Raw genomic sequence first — 22974 nt, forward strand, 5'->3', positions numbered from 1 at the left:
CGTAAAATTAGACACCATCTCCTTTCTGTAACGCTAAACCATACACACACATCATCAAAAAAATAACCCCAAAAACACATTTGATAATTCTGTTACTCGATAACATCTTAAAAATTGCAGCAAACTCAGGAATGTCCCTTTAATGAGTAATTTTAGTCATCAACATAATCTGTCCCTTTAAATTGCAAGGTAAAATTATATTTTTCATATACGAACGGAAACAATTAATGGAACAGCCACGTTAAAGCATTTACACGTACAAATTTACCCTTGATGTTTGTGTACTGTTTTATTGTTACAATCCATGTAAAGCCGACTACCTTCGCTGCTTCAGCATTTTGCCTTCACCCCATATTAAAAATATGATTTAATTAAAGGGACATTCCCGAGTTTGCTCCATTGTAAGATGTTTCCGACAAATAAAATATTTCTATGAATAAATTTACATATTAAATATATTTTCTTGTTTAGAATATCACTATCTGTATATTCAATGTGTTTCTGGTCGTCTTAATATTTGTAAGAAGCTCGAACTGGATTTTGTCTTTCGTACGTACGAAAAAATATTTTTTAGCAAATAAAATGAAATTTAACCTTTTACAAATATTAGAACGATTAGAAACACGTTTAATATACAGCCACTAATATGTTATGCAGAAAAATATATTTGATATGTAATTACAGTCGTGAAAAAGACTCTGTTAGTCGATAACATCTTAAAACTTGCAGAAAACTCAGGAATGTCCCTTTAATATAGTTGGCATTTTGGTTGTTTGTTGTTGTTGTTGTTGTTTTTTTTGGGGTTTTTTTTTTGGGGGGGGGGGGGAGTAAAATGTTATGAGAGAAACCTTGATTTTAAAATTACTAATGTTTATATAAGTTTTAACATTATTCATTCAACAGTTTAATGCCAATTCATCAGTTACCGTTTGATGCAATCACACTATAGTTATTTTTAACCAAGTAAGATTAGTGAAATACTATGATACTTGAACTGTAGTGTAATTTGAGCTACAATGTTATTTGAAGAAACGACGAAATGAAAAATACTGGAGAACACACACACACACACACAAAGCAAAACCAGAACAACCGTAAACCATCTTGAGCTTGTTTCGTGATAACCAAATGATAAACACTGTGGAGTTATAGGGTTAGCCTCATTTTGTCTTCCATATTCGGGCACTAGTTACGCTTACGTTTCTTTAGTTGTACATTCATTCAGCCCATCATCATTTTCTTTCTTTAGTTTTTTTCTGAAAAGAAAAAAAGCTTTATTCCTAATGCACCAAGACATTTTACTGCTACGATAACACAATTTTCAAAGATTGAGCGCTTTCTATTTTCAAGGATGACACAAGAAAACTTACCACCTCAAAGAAGCTATCAGTATGTGCAGATAAAATAAATATCTGAAGATTAGAACAGGGTTTCTGCCAGAGGGTAAAATGGGTATGACGCCATACCCAAATATTTTGGCAGATTTTGGTTTTCAAGTTAACCTTTTGACAAAATTAATTATTCGTATCATTACTGTATGATTTTCTTAACCCTAACCCTAAACATAACCCATTTTCTTTCTTGGGGAGCCTCCCCCATACCCCCTGTTGACTGTGGTTGCAGTAAATTCCATAGCGCCATATCCAAAATTTTATTTCTGGCAGAAACACTGGATAAGCTGATCACATAAATACATACATGCAGACACCGGGTTTTCAAAACATCGCCCAGAAGCATTATATAAGTAACACAAAAGAAAAAAAAAATACAGGAAAAAAGACGATAACAACAGAAAAAGAAAAAAAGAAGACTACTTGAGTACAAAACCAATATATTGGCTAGTTAGCCCTGGAAAATATTAAATAGGACAAAGTAAGAAAAGCAATGCTAGACCAAATAAGCAAAGCTTTAAAGGGACATTCCTGAGTTTCCTGCATTGTAAGATGTTTCCGACAAATAAAATACTTCTATGATTAAATTTACATATTAAATATATTTTCTTGTTTAGAATATCAGTGTCTGTATATTCAATGTGTTTCTGGTCGTCGTAATATTTGTAAGAAGCCCAAACTGGGTTTTGTCTTCAAATAATTTCGTACGTACGAAAAAACTATATTTTGGGAAATAAGATAAAATTTTACCTGGCACAAATATTAGAAAGTTCAGAAACACGTTTAATATAGAGTCACTAATATTTTATGCAGAAAACTATATTTGATATGCAATTACAATCGTTAAAAGTCTCTGTTAATCGATAACATTTTAAAAAGTGCAGCAAACTCAGGAATGTCCCTTTAAGACTCAAGCTCCAAATAAAGCACTGAATTCCTCCACCATATAAGCGGACACCGTGTCACTAAAATTGACTCGCCAATATACCAGTAAGGAATTGGAATACAAAACCAAGAAATCAATCCTCTTCGACAATGATGGAGAACCATGGATGAAAACTAAGAATCTGAATGCATTTAAAGGGACATTCCTGAGTTTGCTGCATTGTAAGGCCGAACAAAAAAATGTACTTGTTTCCTATTACATGCTGGAAAAATATAGGGTAGGTAGGTAGGAAAAACATTTTATTTTGGAAAATAATTTTATTTATGGATATTAAATAAAGGTGTTGACTATCGGTATCCAAAATAACCTCTGCATGTATAGAAATGCATTATGCAAACCAACAATACCATTCATCACAGTGTTTTCCCTAGAAATGAAGTAAGGCATGGTAAAGTGACGTTTTGGGGGCATATTTTATGTGCAGTTTTAAATATAAGGGCTTTTTTTTCCATTATACAATTTTCAAAAAGACAAAAACAGTATGGCCAATTTATTTTCTATATCTATTTCATAACTTAATTAAAAAAAGGAAATATGTAGTACTATCCACATACATGTAGGTGTGTTTAAAGGCTTCTTTTTACATGGGCAACTTATACATTTATAACAGGCAAGGTATTTCGATTTTGAGGGCAACATGGTGCTGACCTATCTGTGGGAGAGTACATACAAAAGACCCCTTGCTGTTTAATAATAGGCAGAAGGTTTACTCTCATACTAACACTTAACTTCTGTACTGGTCAGGACAGACTTGGTTGAACCTTAATTGGATAGAAACCAGTAAATAAGTTATAACAATTTATTTTAATGAAAACTGAAAAGAATAGTTCTATATTTATCTGTCCAACAATAACATTTAAAAAAAATGTAATGAATATTATCTTTCCTAGTGTATCTAAGAAATTGTAGACTTAACAATTTTATAATTTGCAATGTTAGTTTTATTCTGTATGCATCCAGTATTAAAGTACACACTTGGTTTGAAGCAATCAATTGGTCCAATGAATAGAAATGCAGTACAAATGCTCAGGATCCTCAAACGAATGTTGAAAAGTAAAGTTTGTTTTATTTAACGACGCCACTAGAGCACATTGATTTTTATCTTTAATATCATCGGCTATTGGATGTCAAACACATGGTCATTCTGACACTGTTTTTAGCGAAAACCCGCGAAGTTCCCAGTGACCACTTAAAAAAAATAACGAAACGCATCGAGATCTTACTGACATATTTAATCATTTGATTTGGCAGTAAACTCCATCAGTATCGGTAAACATTCCCTCCCCTAGTTTATCAGAAGGTCACTAAATTTCTACAAGGCCAGTTTGTCGATGATGATGATAACTAGTTTAACGTGCCCATATACCACTAGGGTTTCGAACACGCCCATCCCGAGTCCGACCCCCATTTTGGGGTGAAAATGGGCAGAATTTTGAAAATAGCAATTAGTAAAAAAGTTAATAGAATAAATAAAAATAATAAAAAGGTTACAAGCCAAAAATAAAAAAGAATTGACTGCTCGGCCGAATATTTATATAATTTTGAACATTTTAGAAGGACAGTCCAAAATTAAATAAGAGAAAGAAGAGACTATTTAATAATATTTAAAAAAAAAAGTAATTTCGACATAAAATTTTGAACGCAGATCTAAAAGTTTAAAGTCCGATCGATATGTCCACGCGAGATCGCATATATTCGTGAAAACAATTTTCCGACTCTTCAACCGATATCTCACGAAAGTTACCGAACTTCAATTTGAAGGGAAGTAACTCCATCAATCAATTGTTAGAAGAAAACATTTCGTGGCTAACGGGTCGCCAATAAAACTAAATTTGCGACAGTAAAACGACCGATATACGTCCGCAAATCGGAAAACACAGTAGGGTTATCCCCTAAATGACACCAAATTAGTGCTTGTGATAGTTTTGGAATGTTTTCGTGGAAATCGTTGTTATATTAAAAACACATTTTTGGATATACAAAAAACGTTTTATGGTCGGCAGGTTCAAATTAGGGTTGGTCGTCAGGTAACCGGAAACAAACAATATTTTATGATACGCCTAAGATGTTTCCGACTAATAAAATATTTCTACGATTAAACTTACACATTAAATATATTTTCTGGTTTACATTATCAGTGTCTGTATATTCAGCGTGTTTCTCGTCATCTTAATATTTGTAATAAGTCCGAACTGGAGTTTGTCTTCAAATAATTTCGTACGTATTTTTGGAAATAAAATGAAATTTAAACCAGTACAAATATTAGAACGATCAGAAACACGTTTAATATACAGCCACTAATATTTTATGCAGAAACATAGATTTAATATGTAATTACAATCGTTAAAAAGTATTTATTAGTCGATAACATCATACAATCCTGCAAACTCAGAAATGTCCCTCTAACATAACATGATGGTGCAGAAGTCTTTGAACTAGTACGCTTACTCATCGATCACACGTACATGAAGCATCAACACAGATCTTGACAGATATGGCGGCATGGCAGTCCTCAGAAATTAACCAGGAAGCGACACAGACTATCTGTTTTGTTTAACGAAACCATTAGAACACATTGATTTGTTAATCATCGGCTATTGAATATCAAACATTTGGTAATTTTGACATATAGTCTTAGAGAAAAAACCCGCTACATCTTCCAACTAGTAACAAGGGTTCTTCTATATGCAACATCCCTCCCACAAACAGGATACCTCATACCATGGCCTTTGATATACGAGTCGTGGTGCACTGGCTGGAATGAGAAATAGTCCAGTGGACCCACCGACGAGGATCGATCCCAAACCGACCGTGCATCAAGCGAGCGCTTTACCACTGGGCTACATCCCTCCCTCAGATCATGTGATGAAAAATGTATTTTTATAATCGTTGAAGAATGTGGACGCCATCTTCAACCTAGTCACTGGACCACACAAGCAATATAGACATATGAAAAGCCCAACAACCTTACATACATACATACATACATACATACACATACATACATATATACATATATACATACATACATACCCCCAAATCAACTAATAAAAAAAAGATACCCCCCCCAAAAAAAAAAAAAAAAACCCAACAACACCAAAAAACAAACAAACCAAGAAACATAAAATCAACAGCAGACAACATATTTATGATTTAATTACCTCTTGTAAAGTACCCAACACACGGTACAAGTAACAGACAGTACGATAGCGATCATAAGTCCTGATAAAATACCGGCAGTAAAGGCAGACATGTTTTCTGCATCTAAAAAGATAAATAGTATAACACTATAAATTAAAGGGACATTCCTGAGTTTGCTGCATTGTAAGATGTTTCCGACTAATAAAATATTTCTATGATTAAACTTACATAGTAAATATATGTGCTTGTTTAGAACATTAGTGTCTGTATAGTCAATGTGTTTCTCGTCGTCTTAATATTTGTAAGAAGCACACACTGGATTTAGTCTTCAAATAAATTCGTACCTACGACAACCCCCCCCCCCCCCCCCCCCCCCCCCCCCCCTATTTTAGGAACTAAAATGAAATTTAACCTAGTTCAAATATTAGAACGATCAGAAACACGTTTAATATACAGCAACTAATATTTTATGCAGAAACATATATTTGATAATTAATAACAATCATTGAAAGTCTGTTAGTTGATGAGATCTTAAAACTGCTGCAAACTTCCTTTAAGACAGCGTTGACATTCACTGCTATAAGACTCCCCCTCCCCCATTCTGAAGTTCTAAACCATTAGACATGGACTGTCAGCTTCTCAAAATTCAGATCAATTTCTGATCAAAGCAGACCCAAAGGCGGGCGTTTTGATAAGGTGTGACTGATATCAGGAGTGCCGTCTGTACATCTACCGATATTTTACCTGTTTTCTAGGGCGCGGGACGTAGCCCAGTGGTAAAGCGCATGTCTTATGCGCTATCGGTCTAGGATCGATCCTCGACGGTGGGCCCATTGGGCTATTTCTCGTTCCAGCCAGTGCACCACGATGACATGTTCTACCTTGCTACTAATGGGAAACAATGTAGCGGGGTTTCTCTCTATGAATGTCAAAATAACCAAATATTTGACATCCATTAGCAGATGACTAATACATCAATGTGCTCCAGTGGTGCCGCTAAACGAAAGAAGCTTCTATGTTTACATATGTACGTAATAGTCCATCCTGGAGACATCATATGGGTATTTTAGACTCGATCTTTTATTCCTGACACTGTCCAACACACAGACAGTTCAGTCAGCATAAAGGCCCATAATACAATCAGAAGGTTTAAAAGTATACATGTCAAACGAAGGTAAATGCATAAACGAAGTGATGATCAACATCAACTTACTAAAGGGATATTCCCGAGTTTGCTGCATTGTAAGATTAATAAAATATTTCTACGATTAAACTTACATATTAAATATATATTCTTGTTTAGAATATCAGTGTCTGATATATTCAATGAGTTTCTGGTCGTCTTAATATTTATAAGAACCCCAAACTGGATTTTGTCTTCAAATAATTTCGTATTTAAATTAAATTAAATTAAATTTAACCTAGTACAAATATTAGAACGATCAGATATATATTAATATACACCCACTAATATACTTTTTTTTTTTACAGAAACATATATTTGATATGTAATTACAGTCGTCTAAAAGTCTCTGTTAGTCGATAACATCTTAAAAATTGCAGCAAAAGTGAAAACACAGTGAAAAGAACTGTGCGAAAGACACAAATATCCCAGGTAAGTAGAATTAAAATTTATAACACAATTGAGAATGTTGGAGATATTTCAACACCAGTTAAGTTCATCACATTTCTCCAACCAAATATATAATTCTTCTACTGCTTAAAGTGACTGCACTCCACCTAAATGTGATGCACTCTCAAAGTACAATGCTACGGTTTGGTTGGAACGTCATTTCCATTCCATTCCAATTAAAATTAGCTCCACTATTACATGTGGATCTAACAGCAGCCCGTTGGAGCTCATGTCCAGCTGACCTTTCATTCGACCAATCAAAACCGTACTTGCAAAATCATGTCAGTGATTTGAAAAGAATTTGAAAACATTCGGGATTATGGCAAGCGTATACGAAATAATTCGGGTGAATTACGACAGAAACTGTTTATAGATTGTAATTACATATCAAATATATTTTTCTGCATAAAATATTAGTAGCTGTATATTAAACGTGTTTTTGATCGTTCTAATATTTGTACTAGGTTAAATTTCATTTGATTTCCTAACATTATTTTTTGAAGACAAAATCCACTTTGGACTTCTTACACATATTAAGACGACCAGAAACACACTGAATATACATACACTGATATTTTAAACAAGCAAATATGTTTAATATCACAGAAGTATTGCATTAGTCGGGAAAATCTTACAATGCAGCAAACTCAGGAATGTCCTTTTAATACAGGGCTTAGTTGCTTTTGGTGGACTGCCTGGAATTTATGTCTACGCGATAATTATAACATCATAGCTGATTATATTTGTGTTGTCGGTGCACATTTTCTCAGGGTTTTTTTTTTGTGGGTGGGTGGGTGGGTGGGGTTTTTTTTTTTTTTACATTTAAAAACAAAAACTTCAAATCAGGAAGTAAATGGTGTACAGGCCTACTGGATTTCTCCTGTCAAATGTATGAAACATTGACCTATGACCTCTCCCCTAATTAATTGTGCTAAATCGGAAATAAATCCAAAGTGGTCTATTACTAACAATTGTTTACAGTGTAATTTGTGAATTGCGGTGTTTCTGTCCCCCCCCCCCCCTCTCTCTCTCTCTCAGTCTCTCTCAGTCTCTCTCTCTCTCTCTCTCTCTCTCTCTCTCTCTCTCTCTCTCGTGAGATTAGAGGTTATCTGAGACTATGCTGTGCAATCAGTCGTCTGATATTTTAGTTCAGTTTGTTTACATTCTGTTTTTACGGAGGTTCTAACAACAGTGTTTAGTTCATTTCCACACTCAGCTATATTCCTTGCCACACAAAAATCAAATGTATAGCATTATTAAAGGGACATTCCTGAGTTTGCTGCAATGTTTAAGATATTATCAACTAACAGAAACGTTTTAACGATTGTAATTACATATCAAATATATTTTTGTGGATAAAATATTAGCGGCTGTATATTAAACGTGTTTCTGATCGTTCTAATATTTGTACTAGGTTAAATTTCATTTTTTATTATTAATTGTGCTAAAACGGAAATAACTATTACTAACAAGTAAAATATAATACTTAAAAAGGCTGAATGTTAAGTCTGTTGAAGCTAACAGTTACAATATCCGCTTTGGCAGCCATAAAGTCAGTGACGTTGTTTGTCCTAAAACCTACCCATGGTATCCATGTCATAAACCAATGTGATAATACTTTGTGTATTAACTCGGTTAATAATGATATGCAAATCTAAAGGTATATGCATATTTTCAAAGTCTCTCGGTAATAATGTGTTGTTGTGAATCGGTATTTTGTCTACAGGCCATCAAGACCTGTATACCGGTACCTAAGGTTTCGTTAACGTGCTTGACGTTAAAGTAATTTGTGCTAATCGTGACGACGTCATATTACAGATGAAGGCGACTTTAGTATTGTAATTTACTAAATATCGAATGAAAATGTTATCTTATAAGTGTTATAGGATAAATAGAATTCGCGACTCGTGTTTTTTAATATGTAAAATATTAACCTCGTCTAGTTAATCGGTATTTGTCTCGAAAGAGCCTCGACAAATACTGATTTACATCGGTTGATATTTTTCACATTAAAATCAGTGTTCTAAAATGCTCGCCATGGCAACTAAAAAAATTCCCTGGCGTCTAAAAAATAAAATCACATTCGCCAGTTGGCGACTGTCCAATATTTTTACTTTAATCTATAAACAAAACTGGAAATCGGAAAATACAGTGGACCAGTAGCAATTATCTTCTATAAAACGTGTTTTCTATCGGTAGTTTGCTTGAAAAATAAACGTTTGAGACAAGTTGTATCGGACTATGAATAACGACTTTCCAGTATTCAAGAGTAAACACGTGAAGGGAGGTAATACTTCGTTATGGAGTTATCTCCCTTAACTTGATTTTTCAAGCGTTTGGAAATAATTCGGCCCCAGTTCAGTTTTGGACCAAGTCGGTCCTGTCCCATTTAGAACCCGGTTGTATTTACGTATTAAAATGCGATTTTTGAGTCACTGTGCGTCTTTACTTGTCTGTTTGAAAGTCTCGTCTCGTGCTTATTGTGATAACTGGTCCCTTCACGATAACGACCTCCCCAGTCGTGAATATCGTTTTAATCATGTCAGAAGTCATGTTCTCCAGTGGAGGATGAAAACATGTTTCTATTTTCATGACTCGTCTTTAGACGGCTTAAAAGACACAACATTCTACAAAACAGTATTAATGGATTTACAAGGCAGTATGTGACGAAAATAAATATTATTTAAACCAAAAGTAAGGCAGCTGATTGGTAACTACTATAGTAGTGTCGGAAATAGAATAAAAATGATTTTCGTCAATTATTTCTTTCATATTAAACTGACTAGTAAATATTTTGCAAATACCTATTTAATGATACTCTACCTAATTTAGCATTTACTTTTTGGGGCTCTCATTGATGTACAAGGTGGTGTTTACTCTTGTAATTAAAATAAAGATGGTGAACAGGAGATTTGTGACCTTTATTGGAACAGACTATAACACATTTTGATGACGTGTCAATTTCATTTACCCATAAACAAACCTTTAATTTAAAACTGCAAGCCAACTGATTATTTTGAATTACAGCATAAATTATTAACTATGACCGGCATATTTAGTTAATATATATTCAATATAAGTACATTAGAAATGTACACAATCATGCAACCACTTAAAAGTGCTATATCATAGTTATATGTGAGCATCTGTTTGTGATAAAGATTCTCCAATAAAAATGTATTTTCTACTAGTAGATACAATTATTTCCTATAATCATTTATGGACATACAATTAAAGGTGTAGTTTTTAAATGTTAAAGCAAAAATTAATAAAAACATGATTTGCAATAGCTGTCATTACGCGACTTTGAGATAGCACGTTCAATACCAGTATAATAGATCACAAACTCAAAATGGTTTTTGACAGTTTTGCTCAAAAATTACTTATAGATGTCTACACATATTTGTTTTGGAGAGGAATAGCGGTAAACTGTCATCAGAAACAGTCCCTCACATCTTGTAACAGCAATGAAATTGACACATGTTGAGCAAAATGTTTTATAGTCTGTTCCCATAAAGTGCACAAATCACCTGTTTACTGACATTTTTCTTTTAATTTCAAGAGTAAACACCACTTTGTACATCAATGAGAGCCAAAACAAGTAAATGCTAAATTAGGTAGACGATCATTAAATAGATATTTACATAAAATTTACTTGTCTATTTAATATTGTAAGAAATAATGGACGAAAATAATTTTTATTCTATTTCCGATAGTAACACGCTGAAGCATGGTTAGCACAATGCTTTTATTTAACTTTTAATGAGTACTGCAATGTAAATGTACATCTTAGCAGTGCCATTAAAGTATTAATTCGCTCAATTTCGTTTAAAAAAATTATTGGGTACAGAATTTGCTAATGATAGTTAATAGTCGTTCATTGTTTTAGTGGAACCAGACACAAACAGTTGTAATTATTAATAGGATAACTAGGATTACCCCCCCCCCCCCCCCACGAGTTCATTCGAATGTGGTCCTAATAACAATTACGACATTAGTAATGTGCCGTAAAATGGCACTAAAACTAAAAGCACGTGGTTTACATTAAATACAGATGAATCGTAATTATGAGTACTAATGATAAACGACAAAATATGTTAACTTCATTTAAAAAAAAAAAAAAACCGGCTACCAGTGAAACGGAGCTATCTGTACATGTGCGTAATAACGGTAATGAATCAAGTTTGACAGCGGCAGTAGACAAAACATGTAACGAAGCAAGTAGCTTAGGCGGGAAACGTAAGTTTATGAACAGTTGGAAAGATGAATTTTCATGGTTAGAATATGATAACGAGACCGAAACTATGTAATGTGAGGTGTGTAGAAAAGCAGGACCCGATTTAGCCGGTAAAACAGATTTTGTCACTGGAAAAAAAAGAGTTAAAAAAAGTCCATTTGAAGCCACAATAAAAGCGTCAGGCACGAAAAATATCGTCTAAAATGCGCTCCTGCAACAGAACCCCCAACAAAGTCGGCCATTTTTTATTGTTTCAAAAAGACTTTTGAAAAACAATCTGATAAAAGACAAACTGAGTTAAAAATAAAATTTAACACTGCATACACTGTTATTGCTAAGGAGGAAATGGCCTTTACAAAATTTAACCCTCTTTTACTGTTACAAACAAAAATAATGGCATTGATATTGGTGCATCTTACGACAGTGATGTTAAATGTGCAGAAATGATCTCCACTATTACAAACGAACTGAAACTAGACAGTTCAAACAACTTTATTACAGCTAATGTTATCTCTGTTATGATTGATGGGGCAACTGACCGCTCTGTAGCAGAAAATCAAGCTGTTTATGTTAGATTTCTTGAAACTGGTCACCCAGTAAATAGGATCGTCTCATTTTGTGAACTGGAACATGTTCATGCGGATGGCGTATTAGCTGCCATAAATAAAGCATTTAATTTGCTGACTTTGCAAATTATCAAGAAAAGGTAGTTGCCTTCTGTTCGGATGGAGAATCTGTCAATCTTGGTAAAAATAGTGGTCTAATCGACATACATTGTATGAAAAAATATGGATGATGTGTTGCATTTGATTTGGAAAACATATAAATACAGTGGTAAGAGCAAAAGAGAGCTTAAGGCCATTGGTGATGAACTTGATAGTAGAGTTTATGCACCTATCCCTGCACCAGATGGATTCCTCAAAATGATAGAGCTTTAAAACGTTTCATTGGAGGTCAGCCTAAAACGAGTTTGGCCCAGGATCCTTCCCAGTATGCTGCCATCTATGCCCACAAAGGAGATATTATTTTGCCATTAGCTGTAAGTTCAGTTAAAGAATGCATGTTACTTCTGGAAGATATGAAAAACAGTCCTTTGACAAATGTTTTTTTGCAGAAGTTATTGGACTCAATAGATGGCCAGTTAGAAAGTGGAAATGAGGTCAAGTTTCAAGGCATCATTCTTCCATTTAATGATACTGTGCGAAATGACTTCAAGAATACTGTTGAACAAATTTGCTGATATATTGTTGTTGGTACTGAAAGAAATGAGTCAGCGATTTGAAAATATATTGGGAGTTAACAAAGACAAAAATGCTGTTCGGGTTATGGAAGCCTCCTCGGTCTTTACTCATGGCCAACAACAGGCCATGATCTTCTAAATTATGGCAGTGACTTAATTAAAAGACTGATAGAATGGATTCGTGATCCACTGAAAAGAGCAGGCTGTGAAACAGAAAACCTTGTGGTTGAATGGAGGAAATTAAAGCTGCTAGTGGGTCATGATTTTAAAGAACAATCTTACAGTGATGTGTGGCAGATAATGCTAACTAAAACACCATACAAAACTGACTTTTAGAACATATTGCTGTTGGTGGAGATTCTGTCGGTGTTGCCGATCAGTTCTGCAGACTGTGAATGATGCATTTCTACTAAAAAGAGACTGAAATCTGACACCCGATTCTTCACTTTCAGTCAGCAGACTCTCAGACATTATATACATAAGCACCGAAGGCCCAGAAGTCGCAGCATTTGTGCCTGACAGAGCAGTGAAAAGGTGGATGGAGTCTAAAAGAAAGCCTCATAGAAAGCCTTCATGGTCAGAAGACATTCACATGGTGGACGCACTGTGATCACACAATAGACAAAAGTACTTTTTAATAACTAAAGAACAAACTCTTTAAAGGTGTTTAAATGTTTTAGTTAAACCAGTGACTCTTTATGAACGGATGATATCCATAGCTGTCTATATGATCCATTAGGGGATAATCAGGTCATAGCATTAACAAATGAAGACAGAAAAAGCGAAAGGTATTTCAAATTTCTTTATTCACGCTATTTAAAAATCTAATATATATTATGCAGTATACAAGTATATATAATTAGCTGGCTACTAAATATAAGTGGCTGGCGACTAACACATTTTACTATACTGGCCAGGGAAGAGTAAATTTGAACTTGTTTCGTAGAGCACTGAAAATACACTTGTGACGAATCCTCTATATACCCAAAGGAATAGTGAATTTAAAAAAAACACTATTCCGTCTAAAAATGCACTATCCCTTCAATTATTAATGTACCACTAGTTTTCCTGGCTGTGCTACGTCGCCCTGTACAACAATGCGTAACGAACAATTGTTTATAGATGCCAGTCTATGCATTACTGCGTACTAACTGGAATTGCAAACGCTTCTGATCCGGGACATAATTTCATTTGAGAAACGGTTGAAACATGGTGCCACAAGTTTTGAATACCAGCTATATATAGGGTATATAACAATATTCGGACTAGTGTTTGTTATAATAACATAATATTTAACAGTGCAGTTTTGTCACTAGGCGTATCTGTGATTACTAAGATTAAAAATACATTTAATGCTTACAAGTAAAGTCACATACTTACCAGTGACTGTCAGCATAAATATTTTACTTATTGATGTAAGTAGAGCAACGTTTGTCACTGTACACTCGTACACATTCTCGTCGTGATTCGTGTTGACGTCTTTCAGTCTTAACAGAGGCCTTGATGTGATTTCTTCATTATCCAGTATCCAGGAGTAGTTACACGGCGGGTTACAGTCAACACTGCAGTTCACAGTCAGATCTTCTCCTTCTTCCACTCTTATAGTAGAACTGAATGTAATACTGCCACGAACTGGGCCGCCTGACATAAAATATAATGAGATTATTACATCTAAGGAAACTATCACAATAATATCAGAAACACAACTTATTACAAACTCAGCCTGTTGATTTTACAACGCTGCACTATATGCATTAAAATTGTATTAATGTCTGCATTGAAACTGTATTAATATAAGCAAATGTATGTCCAATGCAGAGCTGCAACGATTCACTCGCGTATTCAATGCGCGCTATAAAGACAATCCTCGATACGTAATCGTTACTCAATACCGAAATGACCGCCTATCATTGACTATTTTGGTTTATTTTTGTTTCTGTTAATAGTCACGTAATGGCTGTTGTTTGTTTTGTTTGTTGTTGGGTTTTTATTTTTTTATTATTATTTTGTTGTGGGTTTTATTATTATTATTATTATTACTATAACGAAAATTACTACATCTTCTCTATAGCATAGCAAATTATTGATTAGCGCAAATGAAAAAACGAAACAAAAACATGCATGCAGTATTTTAATTACTTAAGTCATTTGCCTATGTTATATGTATTTCCTTGCACGCTAGGCCTATCAAATCATCATTTGTTTTACTAGTCTGTGGGATTAGTAAATATAAAAATCCACTAGCTTTCATATTTTATCAAGCTGTTTTTGTTTGTTTCTTTTATTTTGTTTATCCTGGATATAAATTGGGGATTAATGTATCTTTCATATATATTTTTTTTTTTTGTGGTAGGTACCTTTCACATACCATTATTACATTTTTAGACCCTGGATTCATAATTGTCGTTTTAATATATGTGGGGGGTTAGCGTGTCAGTCAACACTGTTACACCAGTACAATTGTAATTGCTAGAATGGTATTGTGAAATGTTACTAACAGTTATTTAATAAGTTAAAACCTTAAACTGACACACACACAAACACACACACACACACACACACACACACACACACACTCTCTCTCTCTCTCTCTCGCCACTCAATTCGCCGTATGTGTTAGACGTCACTTCCCACTAAAGAGTTCCAAAATTTCTTGGGTTGTCATCGTAGTTCAGCTATAATGTTTTAGGCCATTATACAATAGAAACATTAACGTTCTCAAATTTATTTTTTATTCATAATCCATATATAGAGCTATAAGAACATATACATGATCGTAAATCCGTGTCACTTAAATAATTCACGGTATTTATTTCGCACATCCATTAATGATTAATCTGAATTTAGTGTCTACAAAAGTTTAAAAATCTGATGTCACAAATCAGTTCCAATATCAGTATTCCAGAAAATAGCAGCCATTTTGTTTTGAACCATATGACATCTCTACATCATTAAGCCTTGACCCTTATGCAAGTTTAAACATGTGCAGGGCTATGTAGAGGACACCGTGCCAACTTATTATGTATTTATTTATTTTTAATTTACCGCTACTTGACTATTTACATATATGGAGACTATTCGGTTATAGCATTTCTGGAATAGAATAGAATAGAATAGAATAGGAATAAAACGACACCCCAGCACGAAAAACAAAAATACATTAGCTATTGGCTGTCAAGTTATGGTAAATGCAAAACTAAAGTGACAATCAACATCAATATAAAAATGCAACAGATAAATTAAAACACAGTGCAAAGAACTGTGAACATAAGTAAATATCACAGATAGGTAAGCATTTTTGGAAGTAGTGAATAATTTTTATTTTTTTTATTTTTTTATTTTTTTAAATTGTTTAATTTCAGGCCCATGTGGAAGGGTTAGAATGTCCAAATTCACTGTGCCAAGGAAGTGTCCCACAAAACGTGACTGGAATTTGTCAAGTAGTTAAGTCGACAATGGGATATCAATATGTCATCTGAGCTTTTGGTTGAGGTGACCTAATAATGAAACAAGGCTATATTATAACGAACCATGTTTTTTTTATCCAGCAACTGTTCTGTCCTATTTTCCTTTTAAGTTATATTTTTATTTTGTTATAATCTCTTTCTTCTGTATTAATCATACTAATCACTACTTACTAATTGACTAGTATTGCTGGTATCTAAACATGGCATTATCCGTAGTTGTACCTCGGTAGAATTTTCAGTAGCTTGTTAACTGATAGGGAGGGGGGTCTACGGTAATGTTGCCAGAATTTATATATATATATTTTTAGTTGTAATATTTTTGTAAATTGTTAAGTGGAAAAATTATTGTAGTAATAGTAAAATATTTTGATGAATTGTTGGCATAATAATTATGTTTAATAATTTATATTTATTGTTTATCCGTAGATAAACCAATGAGAGCATGTCACGTGTTAGTCGTGCGTGCTGGTAGCAGGCGTGTCTCGAACATACAGGCACTTTCTGATATGTTTTCTTAATGTCAGCACACGTTAGTTTGATACCATGGATAAATTAATAAGTTAGTGAGAGAATCTTACAATATGCAGGTAATGTGTTATGTACCGGCCTCGGTGGCGTCATGGTTAGGCCATCGTCTACAGGCTGGTAGGTACTGGGTTCGGATCCCAGTCGAGGCATGGGATTTTTAATTCAGATACCGACTCCAAACCCTGAGTGAGTGCTCTGCAAGGCTCAATGGGTAGGTGTAAACTACTTGCACCGACCAGTGATCCATAACTGGTTCAACAAAGGCCATGGTTTGTGCTATCCTGCCTGTGGGAAGCGCAAATAAAAGATCCCTTGCTGCCTGTCGTAAAAGAGTAGCCTGTGTGGCGACAGCGGGTTTCCTCTAAAAAAACCAGTGTCAGAATGACCATATGTTTGACGTCCAATAGCCGATGATAAGATAAAAAAAAAAAAAATGTGCTCGAGTGGCGTCGTTAACTAAAACAAACTTTACTTTACTCTTTAATTCCTACATGGGAGAATTGTAATTTTGTAATTTCGGCGTAAAGCATCTTTCAAACCATTTTTTTAGTTTCCAATATGGATTGTCTAAATTCTAATAGGAGTTGTCCTAAATTACTCAGGTTGCAGGTTTTTCGTGTAGGCATGTCTTTTATGTGGTAGGCAATGTTCAGGTATCTATAAATGTCAGGAATCTCAGGGTATTAATATTGAAGAAAAATGTATGTTACGTGACATTGTTAAATGGTTAGGGTTTTAGGGTAGTACAATCTGTCAAATGTTTACTGTATTTTGTTAAGAACAGAACAGAACAGAACTTTATTGTTAAGAGAGATCTTTGTGTTTGACTGTGATAAATAAATGTTTTAAAACTGTTGGGTATTTTGTTAACTCTGTGGCGGGTGTCATATGATTATTTGTGCATATTTTATTAAGTATTAGACTCTAGGACATTTTTGGAAGTCCACACACGAAAGTGGTGGCCCGACCTCGCGTGGGAATTATAATCACATTGGTAGTAAACACCGAATCATATTTGAACTCCTGTTTTGTTTCAATATTAGCTGAAAACATGTTAAATAAAAAGAAAGAAAGAAATGTTTTATTTAACGACGGACTCAACACATTTATTTACGGTTATATGGCCTCAGACATATGATTAAGGAAAACACAGATACTGAAAGAGAAACCCGCTGTCGCCACGTCATAGGCTACTCTTTTCGATTACAAGCAAGGGTTCTTTTATATGCATTATCCCACAGACAGGGTAGTACCACGGCCTTTGATATACCATTCGCGGTGCATTGGCTGGAACAAGAAATAGCCCAATGAGTTCACCGACGGAGATCGATCCCAGACCGACCTCGCATCGACCGAGCACTGTACCACTGGGCTACGTCCCGCCCCATTGTTAAATAGCTACAAACTATGATGGTGATACAACTATGAACACAAATGAAGTAAAGAAGAAAAGACTGATGTTAACTTACGTTGTACAGTCAGGTTACAAGAAGACAGGCCTTTATCATCTAGTCCGTCAATACACCTCCACTCTCCAGCATCTGTTGCAGTGTTGAAAGATGTTATGATGAGAGTAATCTGTGTAGGCGAGTTAATGACAGATGTGTAACCAGGCACATCTGTCAAACATTGAGTATTATCAGTGTTACAATGTGAAACTTGTTCTGGAGCACTAGGTCGTAACCAGTAGATACCATTATACATCACAGTCCCAGTCAATGTGCAGGTTAAATTGGTACTCCTCCCAGGGTATCCTCCATCCATGCAATCAATGGATGTATCTATTTTCCCTGAAATATATATTTTAAAAATATTAATAAATTATAGTACATAGAAAACCATCTGTTAAAACAATATGGCCATAACTGGTTGCATTATACTTTATGAATATAGAACACGTTGCTCGACTCCCGACAAACACCCTAAATTACGTTTTGTTGGAACGGCATATATAGTGTGGATGACAGTCTCGAGGTGTGGGAGGGAAGGTGTGTGTGTGTGTGTTTGGGTGTGTGTGTGTGTGCGTGTGTGTGAGTATGCATGCGCGTGAGTGTGGAACACGAGCTGTATAGAGGAAAAGAAAGTACATTTTCATCCAGGTTGTTTCGCTCTAAAACCTGTTCGCATCCTGAATAATTTTACAACTAAGAATAGTTATTTGTATAATTCCATTTTATATCAGACAAACAAATACTATACCTGTGTGTGCAAGTGCATGCAGTGTGCACTTTGATTTTACTGTACAACATGTGTATGGTTGATTCCAGACAAAGCAATAGTATACAATATTTTCATATAACACTGTGACAAGCACAATCACTACACATTGCATGATTGTTAATTTGGGAGATATTTAACTTAAGTGTAAAGTAGTTGTCTAATTGGTTGGTGTGATACATCATAGGATCAGTTGCCCTTGGTTGGACATGTGAAGCATTTCATCTCGTCCCAAGCAATATCTCATAACTGTTAAAATTAAATCAAAGGCCATGGTATGTTCATTTCTGTCTATGAGAAAAATGCCTATACAATATATTTGATAGCTGCAGGTTTCTTTTCTCGCTAGTCCAAATGCCAAAATACCATATGTCAGACACATACTAAGTACTAATATACCTATTAGGATCTGCTACGGCGTCTGTAAACAGACAATCCTGTTTCTGCTTATTTGTTGATTTAATCATAAGTGCAAAATATATTAAACTTCTCTGCATGAATATTATAATTGAAATTTGCATTTCAGGTACAGAACTACTACGGTTTATTAAGGACTGAAGCTATAAGCCATTCCATGCTTGTTTGTGAGGATAGAGCCTGATGTATGGTCTATTTTGGACAGAATGAATGAATGAATGAATGAATGTTTAACGACACCACAGCACGAAAAATACATCGGCTACTGGGTGTCAAACTATGGTAATGCAAACAAATAAAGTGATGATCAACATCAATATAAAAATTCAAGATTTAAATAAAAACACAGTGTAAAGAACTGTGCAAAACTATAAATATCACAGATAGATACTGACTTTTATTCAACATTTTAATTGTATCTTGAAGAAAACAAGGGTATTTGTGCTGTATTGGCCATTCTCAAAGAGAATGTTACACCCCTGCACCACGGTGAGGTTACAGCACGCGCAGGGTATTTTGGACAGGTCAAGCAGACTACAAAATGGCACAAGAAAAAGAAAAGTGCCAGATTTGTATTCAGATGATCAAACTACGTTTGACATATTTCAATCATGATGATTGTTCCTTAGTAAAAAGAAATAAAAAATAAGTAAGAAGTGTCAATGTGCCAGGTGTTAATGTTGTGAGATCAAAGTGAATATCAGACTGTAGTTGGAACACTGAGTACTGAAATTGTTATACTTTGAATTACTTTAAATTAGTCCACTCAAAGTTGTCATCCAATGTAAGCCATGCAATAATGATCATAAAATTGATATGAAACAGGGTTTTCCCCACCTAGACTATTTAATTATTCAGTACCATTTCACCTGTTGTTTGTATGAGTACAGCCTACATGGCAGTGGCTTCTGGATAGTTATTGCTGGGGATAAATACAGTGTAAAACTATGTATTGCTGGTCGACGTTTGTTATTTTTCTATTGTGTACTGTATATATAACATAATATGATGACAGATGTACAAACAAAAACAATATATTGATGATTACATACAAATGATCTAAAATTAATTCAACCTCCACAGCTGTTGCATTATATATAGTGGCACAGGTACTCGGGGCTTTAGATCTCACTAACTTGGGCACAATCGATTATTTTGTACGGAGTACAGAGAGGTCCTTTTAGCACAATAATATTAACAACTGCTGAAGGGTTATAGTTATTCAGAAATGCATTTAAGTTATTCTAATCTTCTAATTTATATAATATTGTTATATTTGTTTGAATAGTTTTTTTTGTGATATAATTGGGTGGTGTTTGCCAAACACTGGAAAAAAACCTCATGGCTACAGTCATGTACTAAGCAATATTTGTTGGTACCACAATAAAACGAATATAAATTAGTTACTTTCTTCCATATATAACTTGTTACTGTAGCTTATTAAATTTATCGTGATAACAGCAAACGACTAACCATTAACCCACTGATCTAGACAGACAGCACACACAGCTGAAGCATGTGCCCAGGATCCGAGAGTGTTATTGAATATTATTATTACATATACATATATAGATATATGTGTGTATGTGCGTGCGTGCGTGTGTATGTATGTATACACACACACACACATACATGTATGTATGAATATATATATATATATATATATATATATATATATATATATATATATATATATATATATATATCTCTCTCTCTCTCTCTCTCTCTCTCTCTCTCTCTCTCTCTCTCTCTCTCTCTCTCTCTCTCTCTCTCTCTCTCTCCTCTCTCTCTCTCTCTCTCTCTCCGCAATTATTTTTACTTTTTAACAAGGTGAAGATCGATTACCGTACCCTGAACTGAACGTTCTTAAAAAAGCGTAAGATGTTTCATTTTATTTTTGAGACTATCCATACAATTTCAAATCCGCAAACGCACGAGTTATCTGAAACTGACAACAGTCTTTTTTCCCCCAGAGAGAAATATTTGGGTATGGAATTGAATGCAAACACATTCAGCACAAGAAAATAAAATAAATAAAAAAAAACATGCGTTACGTGACATCGTTCAGTACAACCATCCACCCACTGGATAAAGTTTGAACCTACAATCACCCACCCTATCGAGCGTTACATTTTTAAATGGTCCTCAACGGGCTCGAGTAAACATAATTAAATTCAATAACTAACATAACTAACATACCCGTACTTCCTTGTGATAAACTAACCTAAAGAAACATCACATTTTAGCAGAAACACCAACAGGAATGACTTCCATAACATGAATACGTTCTTTGGGCTCCAGCATGGCAAAAAGACTAACTTCCCTGTTGAGACCATCTTCCAATGCGAGTCATGCACTTCAAAATCAAGAATATTGTACTGCCCTTCGTCAGCTGGTTTCTTTTCTTGTTTTCTTATTTTCTAACTTCGTTTTATTTATTCTGGAAGCAAGCACACAAAACAGGTTACAATCTGTAGTCAAATGAACCGATATAGGTGACATGGTTGCCATCTAGTATATCGGAATATGTGTCTAATTGTTTAAAAATAATAATCAAACTTTAATGGTCAAATTTATTTCATGTAAATTATTATTTTATTGTTGTTAAACTATTATGTCACTAAGACATTAGCAATGTCGGCCTCATAGTGTTCAGGAAAGAACATATTTAAGCAATGTTGCAGTTGAACAGATTTGATATTGACAAAACTTTAGTACCCTGTAATGTTCATAACACATTAATGTACTATTAATTGATCTGTCAGTAATAGACATTTGCTGACACACTGCAGGTGTTAATGGAGTTTGTTTTGACATATGTCATCACTGTTTATTATTCTGTTGTGCAAGAATCAATTTCCGTTCTGTTTCTACAAGTATGTATGTATGCATGCAGTAAAACAGTTATCCACCAGGTTCAAAGTAAATACTAAATGTTTTACCTCCTGTCACACACACACACACGCACGCACGCACACACACACACACACACACACACACACACACACAAATGGTACTGTAACTCAGGTTCTTATGGATTATCTAGCTTGACATTTTCTTGCAGTCTTGTGCAATATATTAGGTATACCCAACAACGTTTCTTTTAAAACTCAGTGATGATCTATTTGGAGGGTCAAGGTCAAAGGTGATATCGAACTGTAACTTGTGAGGAGTTAATTTTTGAAAGTTTGGTATGTACAATAAATTGTATTTCTTACACCCTCGTTGGTTAGAACATCTGTAACAGGAGGTTTAATTATTTAATGCTAATATCTTACACCATCTTGTTAGATCAACCCAAGTTTGTTATATTATTAATAGCGGACTCGGAATAAAACAAGTCAACAAGGTAATCTAAACTCAATCATGCATCTATAAAAGAATGAATGAATGAATATTTAACGACACCCTATCACGAACAATATTATAAAAGAAAGTAATTATTTTAAACTGGTTAACCAAAATAAACAGTTTCCTACTTTCAGTGAGCCTTTCAAACTACACTAAACAAAATTAAAAGTGGATATTCTATACCATAAATGAACATAACCCTAACAATGAACCCACTAACCCAACTCCGAAGAAGGGGGGTGGGGTGGGGTGGGGGGGGGGGGGGGGGGGGGGGGTGAGGGCTCGAATGAAGTTGCCATTTTGAAAATAATCCCTCCTGGTCCAAAATAAATTTAATATACCCTTTAACATTAGAACTCAGTAGTCTAGACTAGGAATAATTAAAACCAGCAATTAAAGACGTATA

General features: G+C 34.6%; 1 protein-coding gene across 1 annotated transcript; it reads right to left on the reverse strand.

Annotated features, from left to right (window-relative positions):
* Positions 1–776: 776 nt before the first annotated feature.
* On the reverse strand, positions 777–21651 carry LOC121386905 (hepatocyte cell adhesion molecule-like). Its single transcript, XM_041517946.1, has 5 exons — positions 21442–21651; positions 18053–18373; positions 13969–14229; positions 5499–5601; positions 777–1256 (listed from the first exon to the last, which is right to left on the reverse strand). Exons 1-5 carry the CDS (start codon positions 21551–21553, stop codon positions 1196–1198), a joined length of 858 nt encoding a protein of 285 aa, XP_041373880.1. The 5' UTR covers positions 21554–21651; the 3' UTR covers positions 777–1195.
* Positions 21652–22974: the final 1323 nt, after the last annotated feature.

This window comes from Gigantopelta aegis, chromosome 12 (genome assembly GCF_016097555.1).
Source record: "Gigantopelta aegis isolate Gae_Host chromosome 12, Gae_host_genome, whole genome shotgun sequence".
In the NCBI taxonomy this organism is placed as follows: domain Eukaryota; kingdom Metazoa; phylum Mollusca; class Gastropoda; order Neomphalida; family Peltospiridae; genus Gigantopelta; species Gigantopelta aegis.

Excerpts from the sequence above, each read along its gene's own strand:
- LOC121386905 (XM_041517946.1), bottom strand. The coding sequence starts at position 21,553 with ATGGTCTCAACAGGGAAGTTAGTCTTTTTGCCATGCTGGAGCCCAAAG. Across the intron at positions 14,230-18,052 it reads TTGTAACCTGACTGTACAAC|GCGGCCCAGTTCGTGGCAGT; the intron begins GTAAGTTAACAT and ends ATTTTATGTCAG. Across the intron at positions 1,257-5,498 it reads TGTTGGGTACTTTACAAGAG|AAAAAAACTAAAGAAAGAAA; the intron begins GTAATTAAATCA and ends TTTTCTTTTCAG.